At 62.8% G+C, this 22,870-nt stretch overlaps 1 protein-coding gene across 4 annotated transcripts in view; it reads left to right on the plus strand.

Annotated features, from left to right (window-relative positions):
* ACOT7 (acyl-CoA thioesterase 7) overlaps nt 1-22,870 on the plus strand; it is a 68,268-nt gene that overhangs the window by 44,019 nt on the left and 1,379 nt on the right. For all 4 annotated transcript variants that reach the window (XM_081085482.1, XM_081085484.1, XM_081085481.1 and 1 more), the window contains 2 exons: nt 8,399-8,515; nt 12,239-12,423. In XM_081085482.1, coding sequence (XP_080941608.1) covers nt 8,399-8,515; nt 12,239-12,423 — 302 coding nt within the window. The remainder of the gene's footprint in view (nt 1-8,398; nt 8,516-12,238; nt 12,424-22,870) is intronic.

The following is a 22,870-nucleotide window of genomic DNA, read 5'->3' on the forward strand; positions in this document are numbered from 1 at the left end:
ATCGTACTGGCTCCAGGGCCTCACGTAGAGTGAAGAGGCACAGGCCACTCAGGTGGCTCCCCGAATGAGAGGTGCACGTAACATTCGGGGTGAGGAGCTGGGATAGTGGGCCTGATTTGACCTACGTTTCTGAAGGTCATTTCTTTTTTAACTGATCGTTTGTCTGCTGCTTTTTTCCATTTCATGATTCTTTCCTCTTCAACTAAATGCCGCTGCAGTGCCCTGAGATCTGGTCAGCTTAGGTCCTCCCCGAGGAAAGCTCTGTTTTGTAACGAACAGTTCTTTCCAGGCCCATGAGCATTGTGACAATCAGAGGACCCTCTGCCCTGGGAACAGAATGGCTGGTGCGGCTGTGGCTTCGTAAGCTCTCTGTTCCTCCCCTGGGAGGGGGCAGCCCCCTCTTCCCAGCCTACCCACCAGAAGCCCCAGCTTCTGTAACTCAAAGAACTGGCCCGGAGCCGCGCAGAGCGCACCCTGCCTGAAGCCTGTGGAACTCGGGCTACAATTGTTGCTAGTTTCGCCCACACATTGGAAGTTCATGCATGTGGCACCCGCCATCGCCACGTGCTCCGTGCAGAGTCCACACCAGTGCTGCCTCCTGGCTCCGCGTGGGGGGGCGCAGTGCAGTGCAGGCCGTGGGAGACCTGCCGGGACCCCGGAAGCGGCAGCTCACGGAGCTCATGTCACCGACGGCGCCCAGGCTGCACCAGTGGATACAGGCACACTGTTAATGTGTGTTTAAGAAGCGTGTGCAATGCCAGTTTCAGTAGGGCTTTTGTGCCCGCGCTTTTAAAAACAGTCTAATAATTTTACCAAACCCGTTGTCTCGCACATTGCCCGTAATTCAGCAGGAGTGGCGGACGAGGTCGACACTGGGAGCGCGGTCGCCCCGTTTCCTGTAGGGGACTGCTGTCGGCAGGCGGGTGGACACGGATCTCAGTGGCTGTTTTCTCCACGCTGGAGTCGAGTGGGTGCCACCACAGGAGGGAACAGTGGCCGGGGCGTGTGCTCATTCGGCCTTTCAGTGACTCTGCGCAGTGTTTGTGCTTTTGGTGAACTCCTGGCCCCGTTTTCTGTGACTTTCACACTTTGGATAGTCCATCTTGAGGCCTAGCTCCTACCCTGCCACTTACACATGCACATGCATACATGCACGCATGCACATGCATGCACACATGTGCACCCACAGGCCTTGGCAGTGCTCCGTGGCTGGAAACCACAGGTGCCAGCTTGGCTCTTGGCATCTGCCGTCTGAGTCCTGAGTGACTGGGCAGAGTTCCTCCTCTTGAAAGTACTGGGATCTCAGCTCCTAAAAGGCCATTTCCTCCGTGCTCCCCTCCCCCGAGTTGGCTGTATCGGCTGCAGGTGACCCGGGCATGAGGGGTGGTTTCGGCACATGCAACAGTCAAGACCTTACAGGCTCACCCAGCCACCATCCTCGATGAGACACGCGCTGAGGATGGGAATCCATCAGAGGGCTGGAGGCCCTTCCCTGAGCTCAGGAGTAAGGCGGGGGCGCCCCCCCCCCCCCCCTGTTCTGGGTGGCCTTGTTTTGGAGATTCTAGCCACTTAGCTAAACAAGAGGAGACATTTCCAGGCACAGGAATTGGCAGAAAGGAGGTAAGGCTGTCTGTCTTCCCAGATGGCACAGTAACACCCGGGATCCAGTGGTGAAAATAACTCAGATAATGCGAGAATTCAGTCAGGGAACAGCCTATAGAATGAGTAATGCTTAAAAAAAACCTCACCTGAAATAGACAATTTTTCATTGTTGTTGTTTGTAGGCATGTTTGTTTTCAAATGTGTTTTTATGTCTTGATTTTAACTATCTCATGAAACGTCACTCTTTGGTCGTTTGGTAACAGGTGGGGTTTGCCGTGGCGTCTGTCCCTGGACTCATTGTCTGAGTGTCCCGCTGGGGCCCCCGGCTGCCCCGGCTCTGGCTGCTTCCGCGGGGGCCCTCCTGGCCTGGCCTCCGGGCTGTGTCCATGTGGGCTGGGCAGTCCCTGCTCAGGCCAGCTGAGGCCGAGAGGAGACACACTTCCAAGTCCGGCGGCCTGGCCAGCCCGGGGGCGGGGGGCGGCCACGGCTTCCTGGGGGTTAGCCCGGGTGGACGCCAGCGTCCACGGAATTCCTCGCTCCTGAACTCTCTGAAGCCTTGGATATTTCTTCGGCACTTCATTTTTTATTTTAAAATTATTTTAAACCCAAGTATCCTGTGGAAATGGTCCAGATGGCTCTTGACAAAGCACAGCTTCCCCTGTCCCCCCTCGCTCCGGCCAGCCCTCCTCGCAGCCTTCGCGGCTGCTGCTGGCGGGCTCGCGGCTCTAGGCCGTCTCTCGTCGGAAATTCCAGCTTATGCCGCGTAAACAGCCAGCGCTGAGCCAGGTCCAGCGCCAGATGACGTGGCTGTGGGCTTGTACTGCAAGGCTCAGTGTCGCCTCGTGTGCCCTGCCCCCCTGCAGCTGCTCTGTAAATGCTCCACACGCAGCCCGTGTGCCAGGCAGGGGTGGTGCCCCCCTGCCCCCCATCTCTGTGGTCCCCACCTGGTCCCCGGTGCAGAGCCTCACGACCATATATACAATCTGTGCATGTTGAGCCGTCAGAGCCCTCCCTACCCGCCCGCCCCTCCTCACCCCTCGTTGCCATCCTGGGTCCCACCTGGGGGTCTCCACTCCCCGACCCCCACAGCCAGATCAGTCTTGGCTCCCACACCACGGGCCTCTCTTTATTCCCGTGACTCTGTTTCCCGAAACGTGCCTCCGGCTTTTCTGCTCTGCCCAAACCCCACCTGCCCCGGTGCTTCTGGGCCCCCCACGCCGAGGCCACCTCCGTCCTCCTCAGGACCCATCGTTGCTCCTGGCACACGTTTTGTCCGGCTTCTCTTCCTGGTGGTCGCACCTCTCCTGTCCTCAGGTCCTGGAATGTCCACCGAGTGCGGGAATGACTTTTCGGAAAGAGGCTGGAGGTGGTGCTGCCGGGTGGCTGCGCCCCGGGCCGTTGGCAGCTGCTCTGTGAGAGTCACGGGCATGTGGCTCCGCTGTCCTTCGCCTGCCGGGGGGCTCTTCCCACCCAGAGGACGGACTGTGCCCGGGCCCCATGGTGCCTGCAATGGCCATGTTCCTGCAGGGAACCCACACCACTGCCAGAACGTGGCGTGAGGGGTTAGGGACCCCTAAACTGGGGCGCTTCTGCCTCTAGGATCAGATCAGGGCCTGGCAGGCGTCTCCTGTCTGCTGTTCCCCCCCCCCCCGCCCCCGTGCATGTAGGCTCACTGGGTGGGCACTTGATCTGTCTTTCTCTCGGCTGCTTCCCAGCACTGGGCACAGGGCCCGGCTCTGAGCAGACATGCAGCGTGTGGGATGAGGGGCTGGGAAGAGTGGAGACGGCCCCTGTGCGAGAAGGGACCGCAGAGGCAGGCTGGGCGGCAGCAGGAACCGCCACCCGAGCAGCGTGCGCACACGTGGCTGCCCAGGGGTCTCAAGGCCGGGCACCGCCCAGCTTTACCGGGACCCGAGGAAGGGGCAGCGGGGGAACCACAGGCCCTGGCGGCGAGGCAGGTGTCCCCAGCAGAGGACGCCTGGGAGGCGAGGTGCTGGGTCGGGGGAGCCTCCCACGCAGATGCTCTGGGCGCGGTTCTGGCGGGCGGCTGTGGAGACGCAGTGTTTGCACTTGTGGGAGGAATTGATTTCACCGAACAATACAGAGGGAGGCACAGGCGCCTTTCCAGTTTTGTGGCCTCGCTGAGCGGCGCTCCCGCGTAGACACGGGCAGTGGGATTTGCTCCCTGGTCAGAGGGCGTCCCTGACCCCTGTCCCAGGAGCTGGCTTCCTCCAGCCTCAGGTCCTCTCAGCAGCCCCTCCTCCGCGGGGGTGGGCCTCCCTCTGGGAGCTCGGAGCGCTTTGCTTGGGAGACACAGTCAGCCCCCAGCATGAGAACATCTGTCCAGCCTGCTGGTCCCCTGCCTTTGGTGCCACATTAACTCGCCTGCTTCTGCTTTAGCTGCGATCGTGAGGGACACACATGGTAGATGGCCCCTGCAGGACCTTTCCTACTCAACATCACGAACATGGATTTCTTTTTTAAAAAATATATTTTTATTGATTTCAGAGAGGAAAAGAGGGGGAGAGAGATAGAAACATTAATGATGAGAGAGAATCACTGATTGGCTGCCTCCTGCAGACCCCCCACTGGGATCAAGCCCACAACCCAGGCGTGTGCCCTGACCAGGAATTGAACTGTGACCTCCTGGTTCATAGGTTGATGCTCAACCACTGAGCCACACGGGCTGGGCTGAACATAGAATTCTTAAATACTAGAGGCCAAATACATGAAATTCGTGCAAAAGTAGGCCTTCGCAGCTGCAGCGGCTGCCTGGACCCTCCCTCGCAGCCATGGCAGCTGCCTCCATCCCGCTGCAGCCCCAGCTTTGTCCGGAAGGACGTGCGGTCTAATTAGCATATTATACTTTTATTATTATAGACTAGAAGCCTAATGTATGAAACTCATGCACAGGAAGGGTCCCTAGGCCTGGCTGGCGATCAGGGCCCATTGGGTCCTTCCTTCCCCGGCTGCTGGCTGCCGGCCGGGCCCTTCCTTCATTCTGCACCGCTCCCGGTCAGCGCCCACCGTAGTGAGCCGTCATACTCCCGAGGGAACAGTTTGCATATTAGCCTTTTATTATATAGGATTAGCCTTCCCCCCCAACTTCAGTCTAGACTCCTTTGAGGAAATGGACGCCAGTGGAATGGTTCTTGGCCTTCAAAGATGTGACCTTGACCTTGCATGGAATCGGGTGAGGCTGCCACCTCCCCAGAGCTGATGGGGGGGGGGGTGGCTCCTGCACACACGGCGGCCTGGTCCCGGCTCCATGCAGGGTTCGCCTGCCCTCCTTCCCCTGCCTCCTTGCTCACAACGGGCAGGCACTGATCCCCACCCAGCAGCCGGCAGATTTAACAGGGACTGTCTCAAGTTCCCTCGGACAGTGAGCGACCAAATGCGGCGGCCCTTCCCCCGGCCCCTGGTCTGCGATGCTCGGCCCACGGGAGCCACGGTCCGGCTGTGCCCGAGGCCTCTGCAGACTTCCCGCTTTTGACGTTTTGATGTTCGAAACCTATCATCTTTACCTATCATCACTGCCCATTAATTGCCAAAAATCATCCTTATTGATTACCTTTAGTGCTCCTCAGCCCTTGGTCCGGTGCACAGAGGTGCCCGCAGGTCCGTGTGGAGCCTGGGAGGGAGGCCAGACTGTCTGGGGAGGAGGCTGTCACTCCGGCCCCTGGAGTGACCCTGTGGTCACCACGGGGGCTCCTCACCATGGCTGCACTTAACTACCGTTGCCTTCATCTCAGGGGCTGGCCCCACGCTCCGTCCCCGGAATTAAACGTAGAAACGGGGCATTTCAAGTCGCCGCCCACAGCGCGGCTGCTGTGGGTCTGTCAGCAAGCGCGGCCCCGTCAGCCAGTCGGGCCCAGGAAAGACAATGAAGCCTCTTTCAGGCCACTCAGCGCGTTGTTGATACTTCAAAAAACAAGCCTGTAGGCAGTTAGACGTTACCTCTGGTGCCGATGTTTGTCTATATGTTAGTGGCCAAGCAAGTCTTGTTTTTTTCTTTCTAACCCTGATGAGTGCAGTGTTCGAGGAGCAGGTCTACACTTTCACTGTCATAGTTCACATGGCGAGCCCCGGTAATCAGGGTAGATTGTAGGGTTCGCTACACGGAGAGCTTAAGTGCTGGCCTTAAGTGCTGGCCTCAGAGGGCTCTGTCGCACGTGACGCAGAGGCCTGGGTGCTGGGCCGGGGCTGCCGGGCTGACAGCGGGAGCGCCCAGCGGCTCACACCTCCCGTCCGCCCGGGCTCGCGGCCACGCTCTGCCGCACTCGGCCCTGCGCTGTTCTCAGGAACAGTGAAGCCTGTGGGACCCCCACCGGCATTTCCGGTCAATGGGGCCGCACCCCCGCTCCCAGGGCTGGTTCTGACTCCTTCCACTCACGCCTCCATCCTCACCGGCCCCTCCTACAGGAACGCAGAGAGGGCTCGTTGTATCTTCTGTTCTAAACATTCATTCCAGCTCAGGGTTCCTTCCTGTCCCATCTCCTCGCCCTCCCTCCTGCCCCAACTGACCCCCTGGCCGATGACGCGCCTGGTGGCCGGAGCTGGCCGCGCAACCCGTGGCCTTCCACCTGCAGGCCATGGCACTGCCCCCAGTCGCCGTGGCCTTGAGTGCCCCTTTCCGTAGTCGCCCCGCAGCTCGGAATCCACCTGGAGCCCCGCCTCGCAGTCGTGGATGACGAGGCAGCGCCGTGTGGCCTCGTGCCCGTGGTCGTGGGCTGGTCCCACTCTTCCTGCGTGAGCTCTGTGGCCTCGGTGCCTCCGGCTCCTGCTGTGATAAGCGGACAGCGCTGGGCCCGCCCCGGCTGCTGTCCGGCCGGCCAGCACTCACTCCCCCACCGCAGGCTCACTGCACTCCCTCCAGAGCTGACCTCCGGGCCGGAGCCTTGCCTTAGTTGGAAGAGGGGATGCTGACACCTCAGCAGACCGAGTGGGGCGCCCGCCACCCACCGAGCCAGGCACCGTGGTCCTCAGTGGCACCTTCCATGAGAGTCGTGGTAATGGAAGCCCACTTTCTTAAAGTCAAGGACACTCGTTACAAAAAACAACCCTTTTTATTCTGGAAATGCTCAGTATGCAGACGCGGAGAGGAGAGCGGCCTCCCTGCCTCCAGGTCCTGGGAAGCGGCGTCCCCCAATACCTGTGAGGCCCGGAGGCTCAGCCACGGCCGCGGGGCAGCACGAGCTCCTGGCCTCTCCGTGACCTGGTATTTATTTTGTTTTCCCCACACGGCAAAGCGGTAACGATTCCATGTCTACACATGGGCAGGTTCCTCGTACACACCAGAGCCCAGGCTGGTGGCTCGGGCCCTCGTCCGGGTGGCGTGGCGTCGGCATTGGTCTGCCGCCCCTCCCTGCAGGCTCCCTGGAGCCCGCTTTCCCAGGCGTGGGCTGGCTCTGCCTCTCCGACCCGGAGCCCCTGTGTCCTGGGTGGGTCTGTGACTAAGATTTCCGGGAGCTGTGAGCTGACCAGTACCCTTTGCTGCTTTCCTGGGGACAGTCTCAATAGCGCAACCGAAGGGCATGTTTAAGCTGTGAATGTGAAACAAGCATCATGTGCTGTGCTGGGGTGCGAGGTCGGGGGCGGGAGCTAGCAGGTGTGCTGTCGGGATTCTGCCCAGCAGGCGGGGCCAGCCCGGTGCAGCCTGCCTTTCTGACTGTGTTTTCTAGAAGAGTTGTTGAGAGGAAGTCACAGACCTCACAACTCACCACCAGTCACTGGTTTTCAGTGTAATCAGCTACACTGCCACCACCACAAGCAACTTAGAGCATTGTCAACCCCAAAGAGACACTCATACCCATGATCAGGCCCTCCCCCTCCCCTGCGCCCCAGCCCCTGACAACCACGGACCTACTTCCTGTCTCGGGACCTGCCTGTCCGGGCACCTCGCATGCATGGAGCCACCCAGCGCCTGGCCTTTGTACCTGCTTCTCTCGCTCAGCGTCGTGTTTTCAGGCTCACCCATGTGTAGAGTGTTGGTTCTTTGTTTTTATTGCACAGGTGGGCTCAGTCCTTTGTCCCCTCATTGGTGGGGGGACATCCCGGTCTGGCTGCTGGGAGACGCCGTCATGAGATCCGCACGCAGGGGTGTGACATGCTTTCCGTTCTCGCGGGTGTGCACTGGGGTGGGCTGGCTGCCTCGTGTGGCGCAGAATTGGCCTTTGGTGAAACTCCCACTTCCCTCCAAAGTGGCTGCAGTCGCACCACTTTCCATCCCCAGCAGCTCCGAGGGTCCGATCCACCACGTTCTCCCCGCACTGGGACCTGACTTTGGTGCAGCCACTCAGGAAGGACACTGTCCTGGCAGGAGACATCTCTGGAGGGGGCAGGACAAAGGACTGTATTTTGTTATTGACCTAGAACTTCAGCTGGGGTCATTTTCAAAAGCTCCTGGAGGCCCAGCCGGTGTGGCTCAGTGGTTGGCATTGTCCTGAGTATCAGGAGGCCCCCAGTTCAATTCCCGGTCAGGGCACACGCCCGGGCTGCAGACTGGATCTCCAGTAGGGGGCGTGCAGGAGGCAGCCCATTGATGTTTCTCTCTCATCAATGTTTCTATCTTGCTCTTCCTCTCTCTCTAAAATCAAAACATATTTAAAAACAGTTTTAAAAAGCTCCTGAGGAAGCCAGGCTTCCATCAGCCTCACCAGTCCCCGTGCCTGCCCGCCCCCAGCGCCGTGCAGCCCCCGCTGGTGGGAGCTGGGAGGGCTTGGTGTTCACACCTTGTTCCCTGGTGGGAAGCAGCTCCCTCCCCGTCTCACCTGCCTCGTGCCTCTTTTCTGCGCAGGCGTCACCATGAAGCTCATGGATGAAGTGGCCGGCATCGTGGCCGCACGGCACTGCAAGACCAACATAGTCACAGCTTCTGTGGACGCCATCAACTTTCACGACAAGATCAGAAAAGGTAACGGCGCTCTGCCCACAGGGAGGGTGCCTGCGGCTGCCTGGGGCCCTGGCGCCATTAGCTCCTGGTTCACACCAGGGTGGCCCTGGCGTCTGCCCATTCGCCGCGGGAGGCAGGAGGCCAGGCTCGCCTCTGTCCTGGGGAGGCAGCTGAAGCCCAGGGTCCGCTGAAATGACTTCATTCTGGTGAAGGCTGTCCCTCCGACGGGATGGGAGCCTTCGTCCTGCGGGAGCCGCAGAAACTCGTGCTCTTAAAGCGCCCCACGCGTGGAGTGGGCGGAGCCTGCGGGGATGCTACGCTCACTGTAGCCGGCCATCGCTTGCCTTGCTCTCCTCTCCGGGAGGAGCGGGTGGTCTGTGGGGTAAGCAGCAGGCTCGGTGCAGAGGAGCCCCCACAGCCTGCTCCCCAGCCCCCCCGCCCGCCTTCCCCAGGGGCAGTGCTGGCCTGGCCCGTTTTCCCGACACCAGTGCCGCCCGGTGACCCGGCCTGGAAACCGAGTTGCCTCTCTCGTGCCTCTGCCTGTGGCCTGTGCAGGCGCAGTTCCCCTGGCCCGTCTCACCGGCAGCCAGTGTCCCCTCCCGGCACGGGGCCATTCTGTCCTGTGGTGTCTTCGGAGGTGAGGCCCTGCGCCCTGGGAAGCAGCACTCGCTGGGGTTCAGGCGGCGTTGATTCTGAACGAGGCTCGCCGTGAAAGCAGCCCGTTGGCCGGAGCGATGCCGCGTCCGAGCCGCGGGGGCCTCCCAGGCCCTGGGGTGCTCGCCCCTGCAGCACCTGGCCCCTGAGCACCCGCGCGGGTGACGGGAAGGGCAGAGGGTCTCCTCCCCGCCCTGGCGGCATCGAGTGCGAGTTCAGCTGCTGACCTTGGGCTCGGGCTTCGGGAAAAGGGATCTGCCCCAAACACGCGAGCCTTGTCCTGGCTCGCCCTCCAGGCCCCGGGGGCAGCGGGGACGCGGGGAGGATGCCGTGCCGCTCTCTCTAGAGCGACTCCCGGGGACAGGACCGCGAGGGGCTTCAGGCTCCAAGGGGAACCACGCCGGCCCGTGGCGCCCGCCCTGTGCGGTGGCTCCGGTGCCCTGGGAACCGCGGCGGAGAAAAGCACTTCCCTGCTCTGCGCCACGGCTCTGTCCACAGTCACGCCCGGTGGAGGGAATTGTGCGTTTGTGTCCAATTCCACGGGCGGAGGCCTCGGCCGGCGCCGCCCCCCCCCCCCCGCCCCACCCCCGTCCTGCGCTCCCACAGGTCACTTGCTCCGTTTCTGGGTATTTTTTAACTGAGAAGTGAAAATGCCCAGGCGGCCGCGGAGAGCAGGCGAGGGAGAAAACAGGCCCCTGTGACGGGATGGTTCGGAGCCTTGGGTGCGGGAACCGAAAGCCAGTTTTCTTGTGGAGAATGCCTGTGGGAAACGAGGACCCTTCTAGAAAGGGCTCTGGGTGTGTGATGTCAGGAACACCAGCGTCACTGCACGGGTTCCGTGCCTTTTAAGAACGTGCACAGCCACGGCTGTTGGAGCTTAAACGCTGAGCTGCTCTTCAAGTTTGAAATATTTGGCAACTTTGCAGTCCTGGCAAGAGCAGTTTTTTATTATTCTATTTGTTTTTCCAAACCCTGGCATCCTGCTGAGGTCTGCCCATCTGCTGGGGGAGCGGGTGGGCACTGCCAGGCGCCGGCCGTGCGCTGCGGCAGCTCAGCAGTGACTTAGAGACAAACTGGCGAGGGGTTCAGGCGCAGCCACCGACCCCGCTCACCGCCGGGCGCCAGGCGTGCCAAGTGCTTGGTGCGACATGCCCTCACCCGCCCAGCGAGACGGGGGCTGTTCGGATCTGGGGCCTTCTCACCACCAGGTGTGAACATGGCCGACATCCGCCCTCGGCCTGGGTGTCAGCCTCGGCGGGCAATGAGCACAGCCTCACGGTCCGTCCTCCATGCCTGCGCGGGGCACCGAGGGTCGGCGTCCCCCGTGGCTGTCATGAGACCCGTGGCTGCCGAAGGCGGCCTCAGTGCCACTTTCAGGACAGAATCGCTTCCCTCCTGAAAGTCAGAGAACACTCAGCGCCAGCCTCCAGCCTCTTCCTCTTTCGGAGGGAGATGGGGCCTTGTCCCTCGAGCAGCCCCAGGCTCTGGCGCGGGTCCGGCTGCAGGAGCTGGGGACTCGGGCGGGGCCTCGGGGGCCGGGCCTGGCTGACCAGTCCGTCTGGCCATCACCAGGAGCGACCCAGGTGTGCCCTGGATGCTTGTGTGTGACTGTCCCCTGTAATGCCACCGTCATTGACCACGTGGCCTTCCTTCCCCCAGAAATGGCTGTGCCCAACCCGCAGAGCTCCCTGTAAGTATGCAGTTAAATGTGGCATGGAACATTCTGGAACTTTATAACCTGGAATAACTGCTCTGCTTGTAGCCTGCTCACTTCCCTAACAGTCGCCATGCTGCCCGACCTGTCTGTCTTCTGGGGTCTCTGAACATGCCTGGAGCTGGGACACAGGCTCCCAGGGGCACGGAGGGTCCCCGCAGCCAGCACTGCTTTCGGGGAGCAGGTCCCAGCCGTGCGGCCGGCCTCGGCAGGCATTTCCTTGAGCCGGGCCAGAGTGAGGCCATGGGGGAGGGGGCGGGTACGGCCACATGTGGGAGGCACGGCCAGGTGTTGGTCCTTCCCCTGGAAGCCCAAGGGTTAGTGCTCCGCGTGGTCCTGAACAGCCCATCGGGTGGTCGTGGCTGTGCCAGCGCCTCCCGCTTCCCACCGCCAGGCGCGCGGCTCAGCACCTGGCCCTTCCATGCCGTCCCCACGGGGGCTGCTCCGGGAGGTGGAGGGATTTGGTGGAGGGAAGAGCTCGTGACCTGGAGGCGAGGGGCAGAGAGGGGCGCGAGGCCCAGCAGCGGCTGCCAGGGGGGAGCTCGTGACCCCAGGCGTGGGAAGTCTGGGGGGGTCGGGTTGAGGGAGAGAGGACACCGGATGCTCATGGGGACACGTGACTTTAGACCTCGTCATACTCCACAAGGGAGACCGCGGGGAGGTGGTGCGCGCGCGGCCTCTGACCAGGACGGGGTCTCCGGAGGCAGATGTCCCTGCTCAGAGGAGGGGCCGCAGGTCCTGCCTGGACGCAGGTGGCCGTGTGCTGGGGCTGAAGCGCAGGCAGTGCTCAGGGACGCAGGACGCCGGTCAGTGTGGCAGCTTGGCCCGACCCAATGGCACCAGCCCTTCAGACCGGCATCTGGGACATGGCAGCCAGGGAGCTGGGGGTGGGGGGTGGGGGGACGTGAAGGAGGTTCCTTGAAGTGCTGAGCAGCGTGGGGAGCCGCTCTGTGGCTCCAGTGGGCACACAAGCCCACAGCATGGACAGTGCAGGTTGCAGACTGGGCCTTAGCCTTTCGGACGGAGCCAGCTCCCCAGGGCTGCCTGCAGGTGGGTGGGGCTTGCCCTGAGGGGCAGGAGTGAGGAGGCATCTCCCCCGCCCCCCCACCCCCCCCACCCCCCCACCCCCGCACACACTGCCACTCCCAGCGCAGGGGCCTCGGGGAGGGCCCAGTGCCACTAACTTCTTCCATGAATGAGACGAGTCTGCCTGTTGCGAGGAGATGGACGTGCGTGGGTACTAATGGTTTGCCGTGTGAACGTCCTAGTGATTAGAGCGCCTGTGCTGCCTAACCTGGTGTCTTAGCGTCCTCCGTCGCTGATGCTGTGCCCCGCCCCCCAGCCTCGCCCTCCTAACGCGCTGTCCCGCTCCGCAGGCTATGTCATCACCATCTCGGGGCGCATGACCTTCACGAGCAATAAGTCCATGGAGATCGAGGTCCTGGTGGACGCCGACCCCGTGGTGGACAACACGCAGCCGCGCTACCGGGCGGCCAGTGCCTTCTTCACCTACGTGTCCCTGAGCCAGGAGGGCAGGTCGCTGCCAGTGCCCCAGCTCGTGGTGAGTGCCCCCGCGTTGCTCCCTGGGCTCCCAGGGGAAACTGAGTCACGTGAGCCCATTCTGGGCAGCTGGGCCCTCCTCGCCACACCCTGAGCCAGCGGCCTTGGCTGTGGTGCAGGTCAGCGGCCAGGGCCCTCAGAGGGCGGGGGGGGGCCAGCAGACAGCACGAGAGAGACCCCTTCATGAGCCCCTCGTCATGGGCTCCTCGCAGGGGTGAGCTCCGTGCCAAGGGCTCCTGCCCTGCGCGGGTGCTGGCGGGAGGACCCTCCCAGGCAGCTCCCGGGGGACCCCCGACCCTGCGCTGCCTCAGCACCTGGCTGGGCTCGGCCTGGGGGCGCAGGAGAGACGGGGCGGAGCTGGATGTGTCCTTCCAGGCTGTGGCTTCCCACCTTTGATTCCCCTCTGAGGGGTCTGGGGCGCACTGTGCTGATGGAAAGTCTGGCCGACCCTGTGGGTCACCCCCCCCCCCCCCGCGGGTCACCCCACGGCGGCTTCTCAGCTGAGCTTCCGATGGGCACGATGCGGAGGCTGCCGTGGCCGATGGGCGGGCGGGGGCTCACTGGGGCTTTGTCTGTAAACAGAGCCCTTAATGACTTCCTCCCCTGACAACTCCCAGCCCTGCCAGCTGTGCACACCTGAGGTCCCAGTGCCCCCAGGCTCCACCCCTCACGCCTCCCCTGCCCGTCCTGGTGGCACCGGGGCCACCACAGCCTCCTGCCCATGGCCTCCTTCCTCAGCACCAGGTGGCGGCTCTCAGCTGTTTCATCTGGTCCCTTCCCTGCTGCGAGCCCCTGGGTCTGGTGCATGTCGCCTAAAGTCCAAGCTCCTGCCGCCCACCCAGCCTGCTCCCCCCCCACCTGGAGCCCCCAGTCACCTCCTCAGAGGACACCCCATCCAGCGTGCCCGTCGCCCTCTCCTCTCATACCTGCCCTGCTTCCTCTGGAGCCCGGCCGCCGTGGGGCTTGGGGTAGCCGGTCGCTGGCTGATAGTCCGTCTCCCCGGCCCCGACCGAGCCTCCTGAGGCCTGGGACGGGTTTGCTCCTAATGGATCACTAGGCCTGGGACAGTCTTGGCACTTAGTGGGAGCTCTCTGAAAAATGCATGCGACCTACTGTGAGCAAAGCTGCCCCCAGCATCTCTGTCCTGTGTGCTAACGTCCCGCCACACTCGGGGGTCCCTGACCTCTTTCCTCCCAGTCCCCCGGCCTCTGGCTCCAGCAGGGTGGCCACATCCAAGGACGCTCTCCGTCTGCACCTCGCTGGCCTCTCCCTGCCTTTGGAATGACTCACTGGCCACCCCACAGTCCCCCTAAGCATGAGGCTCCGACAGGTCCCGCCTGTGCCCTTCCCACCTCGACTTTGCCAGCTCTGTCTCTCCACGGGGCCTCTGCAGGCATCTCACACCGATTTACCCCACACTGAGGCCATTATCTTCCCCTGAGGAAAATTCCACTGCTCGTGTATCCGCCCCTCGTGCGATGGGAACCTGGCCGGCTCCTCTCTCCTACTCGGCCCACACCCAGTGTCCGCAGGCCCTGTCCCTGCTGCTGGGTCCTACTCAGCCCTGAGCCTCCTCCCCCTGCTGCCCTCCATCCGGCTCTACACTGCAGCCATCAAGGTTGTTAAGACAAATCAGATTCGTCCCCTCTCCCACCTGAACTGCCCTGGGCCTGGGTCCAGCCCGGTCGGCCTCCTCTGCTCCTCAGCTCCAAACTCCTCCAGCCCCAGGGCCTTTGCACGTGCTCTGCTGCCTGCACGCCTCCGTGCAGGTGGGCACAGAGCCAGCTCCTCCCACTGCTCTGGGTGAAGCCTTCCCGTGGTGGACTAGTGCGTGCAAATCAGTTTAGTATCCGGCCTGGCCCCGGCCCTGGGCAGGACGCTGGCGCAGAGCGGGGCCAGGAACTGTCTGGGAGCATCACAGGCTTGTTCCCTCGCCGACAGTCAGAGCGGCAACCGCAGGTCCCTCTGTCCCCAGCCTCCCTCCCTCAGTGGACCTGCCCCTGGTGTCAGGCCCCTGGTCCTGCTCTGTGATCTCAGGCAGTGCTTCCCGTGGGCCACACAGTGGGGAGGGTCCCACGAGCTGGTTTATATCAGGGGGGCCCCTCCCTGTCTTTCCTCGGACCCTCCTTGCTAGAGCGTGCGCCCTACGAGGGAGAGGGGAGTCACCATGTGGGGAGAGTAGAGCGTGATAGAGGGGCAAAGGGAAAGCAGGAGGTGGGGGCCCCGTGTTTTGGGGGGAGCACTTGCAACTTCAGTAAGGAGGTGAGGAGAGGGCACTCCGGTCGGGCCTGGAGTGGGGACACCGGGAGCCGTCCAGGTGGAAGGAGCACAGACTCGAGGGCTGGAGAGGGGCAGGCAGGCACCTGCGCCCCCAGTGACCAGGGTCCCCAAATGGGCGAGAGACCAGATGGCCAAGGGGTAGTGATGTCTTCATTTTGGAAAGGCTCCTGCCGCGTGAATGATGGACAGGTCCTCTGACCAGGTCTGCGGTACCAGCCAAGAACGGGGTGCAGTCGCCCAGGTCCAGCAGCCGCCACGACTGCTCCGCAACACACCCCAGAACTCAGCTGGCGGGGGAGCCAGTGCCACCGCCAGGAGGCTCGGCAGTCTGTGCTCTGGGAGGGGGGCCTCGGCGCCCCAGGAGCGGCCTGTGGTCAGGGGCCCTCTGTGGCCGACCTGGACAGGGCTCCCGGGCCTGTGGGTGGAGGAGGAGGTGCTGGGCACGGGGGCGAGGCTGAAGGGGATGGGGAGCGACACCTGCTTGAAGGGAGGTGACCGAAGCCTCAGGTTTCAGGGGCCAGCGCAGCGGCGACCACAGCCTCCTACCCCTGGCATTGTGTCCATCAGGCTGTGGTTTCTCACCAATTAAAGGCCATTTTGATTCTTCACTGAGGGGCCTGGGGCGCGCTGGTGCTGGTAAAAATAGCTTCTGTGGGGAGGAGGGGTCCCACAGGGGCTGCCGTGAGGGTCGCCTGTCTCAGCACACGTGTGCTCCGGGCCTGTGCGCGCCAGCCTCCCCCCTTGTCAGCAATTCTTCAAGCTCCTGCCTATTTTTAGCTCCATCCCCAGGGCCGCTGACACGGAGGCGGTGGTGCTGTTTGGAGTGTTCCTGGTGCATATTTTATGCTGGGGAGGCGAGGGCGGCCGCTGCCTGCAGCTGCAGGCACTTCCCAGGCTAATTATTAGGAGAGGCAGACGCAGAGCGAGGAGCCGGGCTGCCCTCTGACCCAGGCCAGGCCCCGCCGCCCTGCCTCCCTGCACAGGCTTCCCTGTGGCCGTGCCCTCTGACTTTGAGTGGGGTCAACCCGCAGACCTCTGATCCGGGCTGCAAGTGGCTGTGCACAGGGACATGGGGAAGCCACCCGGTGGCTCCCTGGGACCCGGGCACCTCCGGTGGGTGATCTTCCGTCAGCCCAGGGGCGGGGGCCTTGTGTCCCCGGGAGCATGAGGACCCAATGGCGTCTGTGTTGGAGCCACAGCAAGTGCCGTCCCTGGTCCAGCTGTGGCTGCCGCTGAGGGTCCCAGGAGTGCAAGGGCGAGGTGCCGCGTCCTGGCCTGGTGTGCGGAGGAAGAGTGGACACAGGGGAGGGCTCGCTCCCGCCCTTGGCATTGGAGGAGCCCAGAACCCTTCTCAAGCTCGTGGAGGACATGGGTTTTGGAAAACAGCAGCTTCCCTGGATCATGATGGAATCAAATGCTGCAGTGATCGGGCCTGATCGCTCAGCATGCCTCGGGCAGCCGGGCAGCATCCTGGACCCCGTGTGGCGGAGTGATATGTGATTGCTCCCTCACTGCATAAGCTCAGACAGACGTGCTGGGCTGGCAGGACTGACGGAGGACGGATGGGTCTGCTCCTGGGGTGGGGAGCCTGTTAGCGAGGGAAGCTGTGCCCGCCCCTCCTGCCCGCGCGTGTTGAGTCGGACCGGATGGGTCCTGACGCTCCTTGACCGCCGTGCCTTCCTGGGTTTGGATGCTCAGCACAAATCTGCCTTGTGGTGGGAAAATGCCAGAACCCTGAAGCTGCTCCGTCAGCTGGATGGTTGGTGCTCGACACATCCAGTGGCCCGCGTCCCGCCTCCCCTGGCACCAGGGTGTGTGGGCCACAGGGAGCGCGGGTGAGAGCCGCACCCCCACCATCTGCTCTCCCGCTGCTCTGCCGGGAGCCCGGACTCCCCCTTAGACAGCTGAGCGTGTCCATTCTGCAGATGTCCTTTGAGGGTCCGCTGGTACTGACAGCTCCACACAGCACAGCCAATGCTCTGAAAACCACTGATCAGCGTCAGCAGCCACCCTCCCGCCGGCCCGGCCCCCCAGTGACCCCTCTCGCTGAACACTGGGAGGCCCCGTGCACCCCGTGGCGGCTTCTTGCTGCTCCCATGCCTTCAGCTCCCCGCCCCGCCTTGCTAATTTGATTTCTCCAGAACGTGAAAACCTGGGGGGCAGGGGCAGGGCTGCCCCCACGTGGAGAACAGCGCTCAGCGGCCCAGCGCCAGCCGTGCCACCTCTGGGAGCGGGGACAGTGAAGCCTGAATGTGTGTCCACTGAGCACAGCCACCGGTTTTGAATCGTTGACACAAACACACCAGTTTGGATTTGGAGTGAAGACTTTCTTGCTTTGGACTTCATTCTTCGATCATTATTCATTCAGCAAATGCTCCCTCCACACCCCCACTCCGTGTCCCAGGCATGTGCTGGCCTCGGACAGAGGGCAAGGGAGACCGATGAGGCAGAGCGAGCACACGGGGCCAACGCCGCTGCCCGTGGGGAGCGCTCGCAAAGGAGTCCAGGCGGGCACTTCGGGGCCATGTCCGCTGTGAGCCTGTGGGTCTTGGGGCCGAGCTCATCCCCGCCGGCCACGCACCGTGCCCTCACCAGGCTGAAGGCTTCTTAATCGCCTGCGTGCTTGTCCCATGACCCCCGTGTCTCCATCCTGAACACCAGGGAGGGTGCACCGCGTGGCTGTCTAACTGCAAGGCCTGCGTCCGGCTCTCGGGGAGTTGGCACCGCTGGGGACCCTCTTGGCACCGGACACCCACTAGTTACTAAAGGACACGCTATCGGTTCGCCAGGGGTGGACCAGCCGCTCACCCGCTGCGCCAAGTTCCGACATGTGCTCTCAAAGCACAGAGGATGGAAGGGGAACGTTTGGTTTGCACTGTTAGGCTCAGGGAGCTGCAGGAAGAGTGCGAGGGAAGGGGAGAGGCAGCCGAGACTCCTGTGGCGGGGCGTGAGGCACCAAAGGCCCTGCCCCTTAAGGTGACCTCAGAGCCGCCTCATCCCGGCTGAGCTGTGGTGGAGCCAGGAGCACCACGCTGCACAGGCGGGGAGAAAGCACCTCGCGTGTCACCTCGAGTCCCCACTTCACAGTGGGAGCAGCTGGCCTGGGAAGGTGGGCGGCACCCCTGAGGCACCCAGCCAGGTCCTGGGACCCAGAGCCTGTGTCCTCGCCACCCCTCGCTGCCCCTCCAGCAGCAGGCAGCTTCTTGGGCCTGTGCCATGGTGACTGGGGTCGCCACGCCCTGAGCTGCTGGTGTCCCCTTTGCGTCCCCGCTTCTCCCCGGCATGTGCACGGACCCCCACGCTGTGGACCTGCTCGGACTGTCGGGGTGACTGTCGGGGTGACTGGTCCCCGCCTCCCCCTTCAGCTTCAGGCACTGGAAACAGTGATTTCCTTTCCCACGAGGAGCCTTTAAAAACAGCAACAACCAGCAACTGTGTATTTATTTCCTCTGCCGGAGGGAGGGAGCCGGCTGCGGCTGCGGAGGTGGCAGCTGGGCCGTGGGTCGGGTGTGTGCGGGGAGCCATGTGTCGCTGTCAGCTCCACACCCAGCGGGAGTGGGGGCCCCTCCTAGTCACTTGGCAGGCGGACTGTTGACGCCCTAGGAGGCTGAGTGCCCCCCCCCCGCCCCCCGTGCTTGCTTCCGTTTCCCTGGGGCTAGACTGCCTGCCCTTGGCCATCTCCATGAACTGCCCTGGCCAGACACCTCCCAGGGGGCCAGAGGCGGGCTGTCAGCACCAGGGGGCAGCAGTGCTGTGGGGTGGGCTTGATGCCCTCTGGGCAGCAACATCCAGCCCCGCCCCTCCTCCAGGCCCTGCAGTGTCCGGCTGGGCCGCGGCCAGCTGCCTCCACGCCCATCACTAGAGGCGCTGGTCCTGTCTGAGGGTGGATCCTGGCTGATGGGCTGGTTGCACAGCACTGGGCGTTGGGTCGTGTCTGAGCAGCTGTGGGCCTGGCGCTGAGGCCACATCTCCTCCCACGGGGCGGACACGAGGACTCGCCATGTTTGGCGCCAGCAGCACAGACAGGAATTGCCTGCCCCTCGCCCTGCCCCTCCAGTGAGAAGCATCCAGAGCCTTGGGCTCACGTCCTGGCACCCTGGGCGGCCTGTGTGCTGAGGGCGAGTGGCCCAGTCGGCTGGGGTGGTCTGGTGGGGAGCGGGCTTCAGGAGCAGGTGGGACGAGGGCAGATGAGCGAGGTGCCCACCCTGCAGGTGCACAGCCCCGATGGGCAACGGGGCCCTCGCTCACCCCAGACCCACACTGTGCCGCCCCTGCTTCCAGACACGAGCTCCCATGGGAACGCTCCCCAGCCCCCAGCTTATGTCCTCTGCCGGGGCCGGGCCGGGCCGGGCCTTTTAGGGCTGCATCTGCCCTCATGGTCTAGTCCCGTGGTCGGCAAACTCATTAGTCAACAGCCAACTGTCAACAGTACAACGATTGAAATTTCTTTTGAGAGCCAAATTTTTTAAACTATATAGGTAGGTACATTGTTATGAACTTAATTAGGGTACTCCTAAGGTTTAGGAAGAGCCACACTCAAGGGGCCAAAGAGCCGCATGTGGCTCGCGAGCCGCAGTTTGCCGACCACGGGTCTAGTGGACTTTCCTCACCTACGAACTGTAGGGATCCACGTACACGCGCAAATGGAGAGAAGAGAGAACTGTGTCATCATCAACACGGGGCCCGCGGCCCGCGGCCCGCCTCCCCACCCGGGCTCATTGGAAGCAAATCTCAGGTCACATCGTCCAGGGCGGGCGGTCCTGTCTGTGCAGCTGGCACCAAACACGGCGAAGGTCAGGGTCTCTCGGGCAGAAGGGCTCTTGTCATTGGCTTAGACTCCCTGGTGGACTGGGCGGTGGCCGCGGCCTGGGCTTGGGCCTTCCTGCTCGCGGCAGCTGCAGGACCAGCGTTCCTCGTGTGCGGGGAGACCCCCAGGACCCTGGGTCTCCTGAGGTCACCCCAGTGGCAGATCACCGACCGTTTCCGGGAAGGGTGGGGGGCCCCCGCGTGCTGAAGCCTCTCGTTGGGGCCGCATGGACGCTCTCCCCGGTCCTCGGTCCGCACGGACGGGGGTGCGGGGGGCACTCTTCTCACCTTATAGACGGGAACGGCTTGGCACGCCGGCCCGGGGGCTTGTTTCCCTACGGGCCCTGCCTCTGACATTTGCTGTTGACAGGACCCTGGGGCCCTGGGTCAGGGCCTTCCCGGGAACCCCCAGCACCTGCCCCTCGCGCCCCCCTGCTGTGCTTCATCCTGGGGCCATGCGGGTGCACCTCCCCGCGGCTGCACCTCCCCGCGGCTGCACCTCCCCACGGGTGCACCTCCCTGCGGGTGCATAGCCTGCCCAGTTAGATCTGCTCTCAGAGGCGGGTCCCGGTGCCTGCGCACACGGGTGGCGCCTGCCTGCGGGGACACGGGGAGGGAGGCAGTGAAGGCTTTGCCGAGGGCAGATGGTGCTTGGTTTTATGGAGCGAGCATTCCCTCCACCCGGTGGCCCCTCTGCTGGGGTGGGGTGGGGCACCGACCCCCAACCTTCCCTCTGACGTCTGTAACTGAGGAGCGTGCTCTGGCCTCCGACGTGGCCGTGGTTCAGAACAGCTTTACTAGAGACTCACGCACCGTGCAGTCTGCCATTTGCATGGAGGTGTGTTCGTTCGTTTGTTTTTTATTGATGTCAGAGAGGAAGGGAGAGGGAGAGAGAGAGAGAAATATCAATGATGAGAGAGAATCATGGATCAGCTGCCTCCTGCACACCCCCTATTGGGGATCAAGCCCACAACCCGGGGCATGTGCCCTTGACAGGAATAGAACCCTAGACCCTTCAGTCCACAGGCCGACGCTCTGTCCACTGAGCCACACCAGCCAGGGCTGCATTGAGTTTTAACTACTGGTGTCAAACAGGGACAGCTAGGAGGACTTTGGTCCTCACGGCAACCTGTGGGGTGGTCACGGGCCCATTTTACAGAAGAGGAAAGTAGGGGAGGCTGGTGGTCTCCCCGTGCTGGCCCTGGGGGGGGACTAGGCTGGTGCAAAATGAAGAGGCCACCCCAGGAAGTCTGGTGTGTGGGGTCCCAGGTGGTCCTGGCCTTGCCCTGTTGGCCTGTGTGAGAAGTGACCCAGTTCTGGAGGCTGGCAGAGCCTGCCACTGCCTGTCCAGGCATCTCCCAGGGCGGGCGAGGCCAGCTTTGAGGGCCCACTCGGCCGGCTGATGGTGGAGCGTGTGGGGAGCACTTCCCAAGAAGGGTTCCTTAGGAGAGGGGTCCCTGGCCAGGTCAGGTTGGGAAAGCGGATTAAACAAAGTTAAGCAGGTTTATCTTCAGGATTTTCAGAACCTTGGCCCAGAGGCCGTGTTCATTGTGAGGGGCCATCAGCATGCAGGTGCCCAAGCCCATTTGGCCACAGACCCTCAGGACGGCTCCATGTCCCGTCCAGAGTCGGGGACACACGTGCATGAGTGACACATGTCCTCAGGGAAAGAACCAAAGTGGATGGCGTGGACAGACGGACGATGGGCGGGTGGACAGAGTGATGGCTGCAGAGAGTGAGGTGGCCCCTGGGTTCTCCTGGCTCAGCAGCCCTTCCTCAGCCCAGTGCCAGCTGCCTGCCCCCCGAGGAGCCCGCCTCCGACGGGTGACTCCTGCCCGCCATCCAGGGCACCCCTGGTGACGGCTCCTAAGCTCATGACATCAGCTCCGCAGGGCCATTCGCCACCCGCCCTGACCCCTCCCAGCTCCCTCCAGCCACAAGAGCACCTGGCTGGTGACCCGGGGACTTGGGGATCAAGTTCCTTGCTGGAATGCCACGCCTCCCAGTTGCCAGGAAAACCCGTGGGCTGGGGAAACAGCCCCTCACGTCAGGCAGGGCCTGGCTGCAGGGCTTGGCAGGAGTCCGGCGCCGTGCCCGGTCCCACTGCCTTGCCCAGAGCCGGACACACGCTCTTGCTTTGGAGACGTGCTCTTCTTCCCAAGCCTCTTGCGCTCTTTCCGGCCCCAGGGATGGGACTCACCAGCGGGACCCAGCCTGCGCCAGAACCCCCGCACCCACCGGGGCTGGGCCCGCAGGAGCAACCCTAGCATGTGCTCCAGCTCCCCACCCCCCACCAGCCCCGGGACCCACATGCACGGCCCACCGTGGGGTCCTCTGCGCAGCAGGCAGGAAGCTTTCGCTGCAGCCCCTTCTCCCCCCAAGCAAGGGCCAGCCACGCCGCTCTGTGAGCCCTGCCTCTGGCTGCTGTGGGGGGATGAGAGCCACGTTTCCGAAGCCACACACGCAAGTGCCACAAGGCAGGGGAGAACCCTTCCTTCCTAGCCCAGTGGCCTTGACCTTGCATTCTTGGCCACAGCAGCTGTTCCCCATGTGGGACAGGGTTGGATGAGAGGGAAAGGGCCCGCGACCTTAAGTGGTCCTCAGACCAGCGCATCGCATTACCTGGATGCTCCTTAGAATTGAGTCTGAGCCCAACCGCATGGTTCAGTGGTTGAGGGTCAACCTATGAACCAGGAGGTCACAGTTCAATTCCGGGTCAGGGCACCTCAGGCTGCGGGCTAGATCCCCAGTGTGGGATGTGCAGGAGGCAGCCGATCCATGATTCTTTCTCATCATTGATGTTTCTCTCTCTCCCTCTCCCTCCCTCTCTAAAATCAATAAATTTTAAAAAATAATTGTGTCTGAGCCTCAGACCCTGGGCCAGGACCTGCACTGACAGGGCCCGCGGCTGGAGGAGCCCTGCTCTGGCCTGGAGCCACCGGCCATGTCCTGGGGGGGTGGCTCCGCGTCCTCCGGCCCCGAAGCCCAGGGGTCTTGTCCCCTTAGCACTGCTGCTCGAGCTGAGAAAGTTTGTTTCCCTGGGTGGTTTCACATCAGACTGCAGAGCCTCCAATTTCATTTTTAAAAAAGCCAGCCCGGCTGGCGTGGCTCAGTGGCTGAGGTCGACCTATGAACCAGGAGGTCACAGTTCAATTCCTGGTCAGGGCACATGATGCATGATGATTCTCTCTCATCACTGATGTTTCTCTCCCCCCACCCCCTTCTCCCTGAAATCAATAAAAACATATATATATATGTATATTTATATTTAAAAGTCAGCCAGAGCAGCAGGAGGACCTGCAGGAACGGGCCTTGGGAAGCCATTTCCACGCGCGCTCCTGAGACTCGGGGCGGCCCCAGAG

This window comes from Myotis nattereri (genome assembly GCF_964212035.1).
Source record: "Myotis nattereri genome assembly, chromosome: 3".
NCBI classification, from domain to species: Eukaryota; Metazoa; Chordata; class Mammalia; order Chiroptera; family Vespertilionidae; genus Myotis; species Myotis nattereri.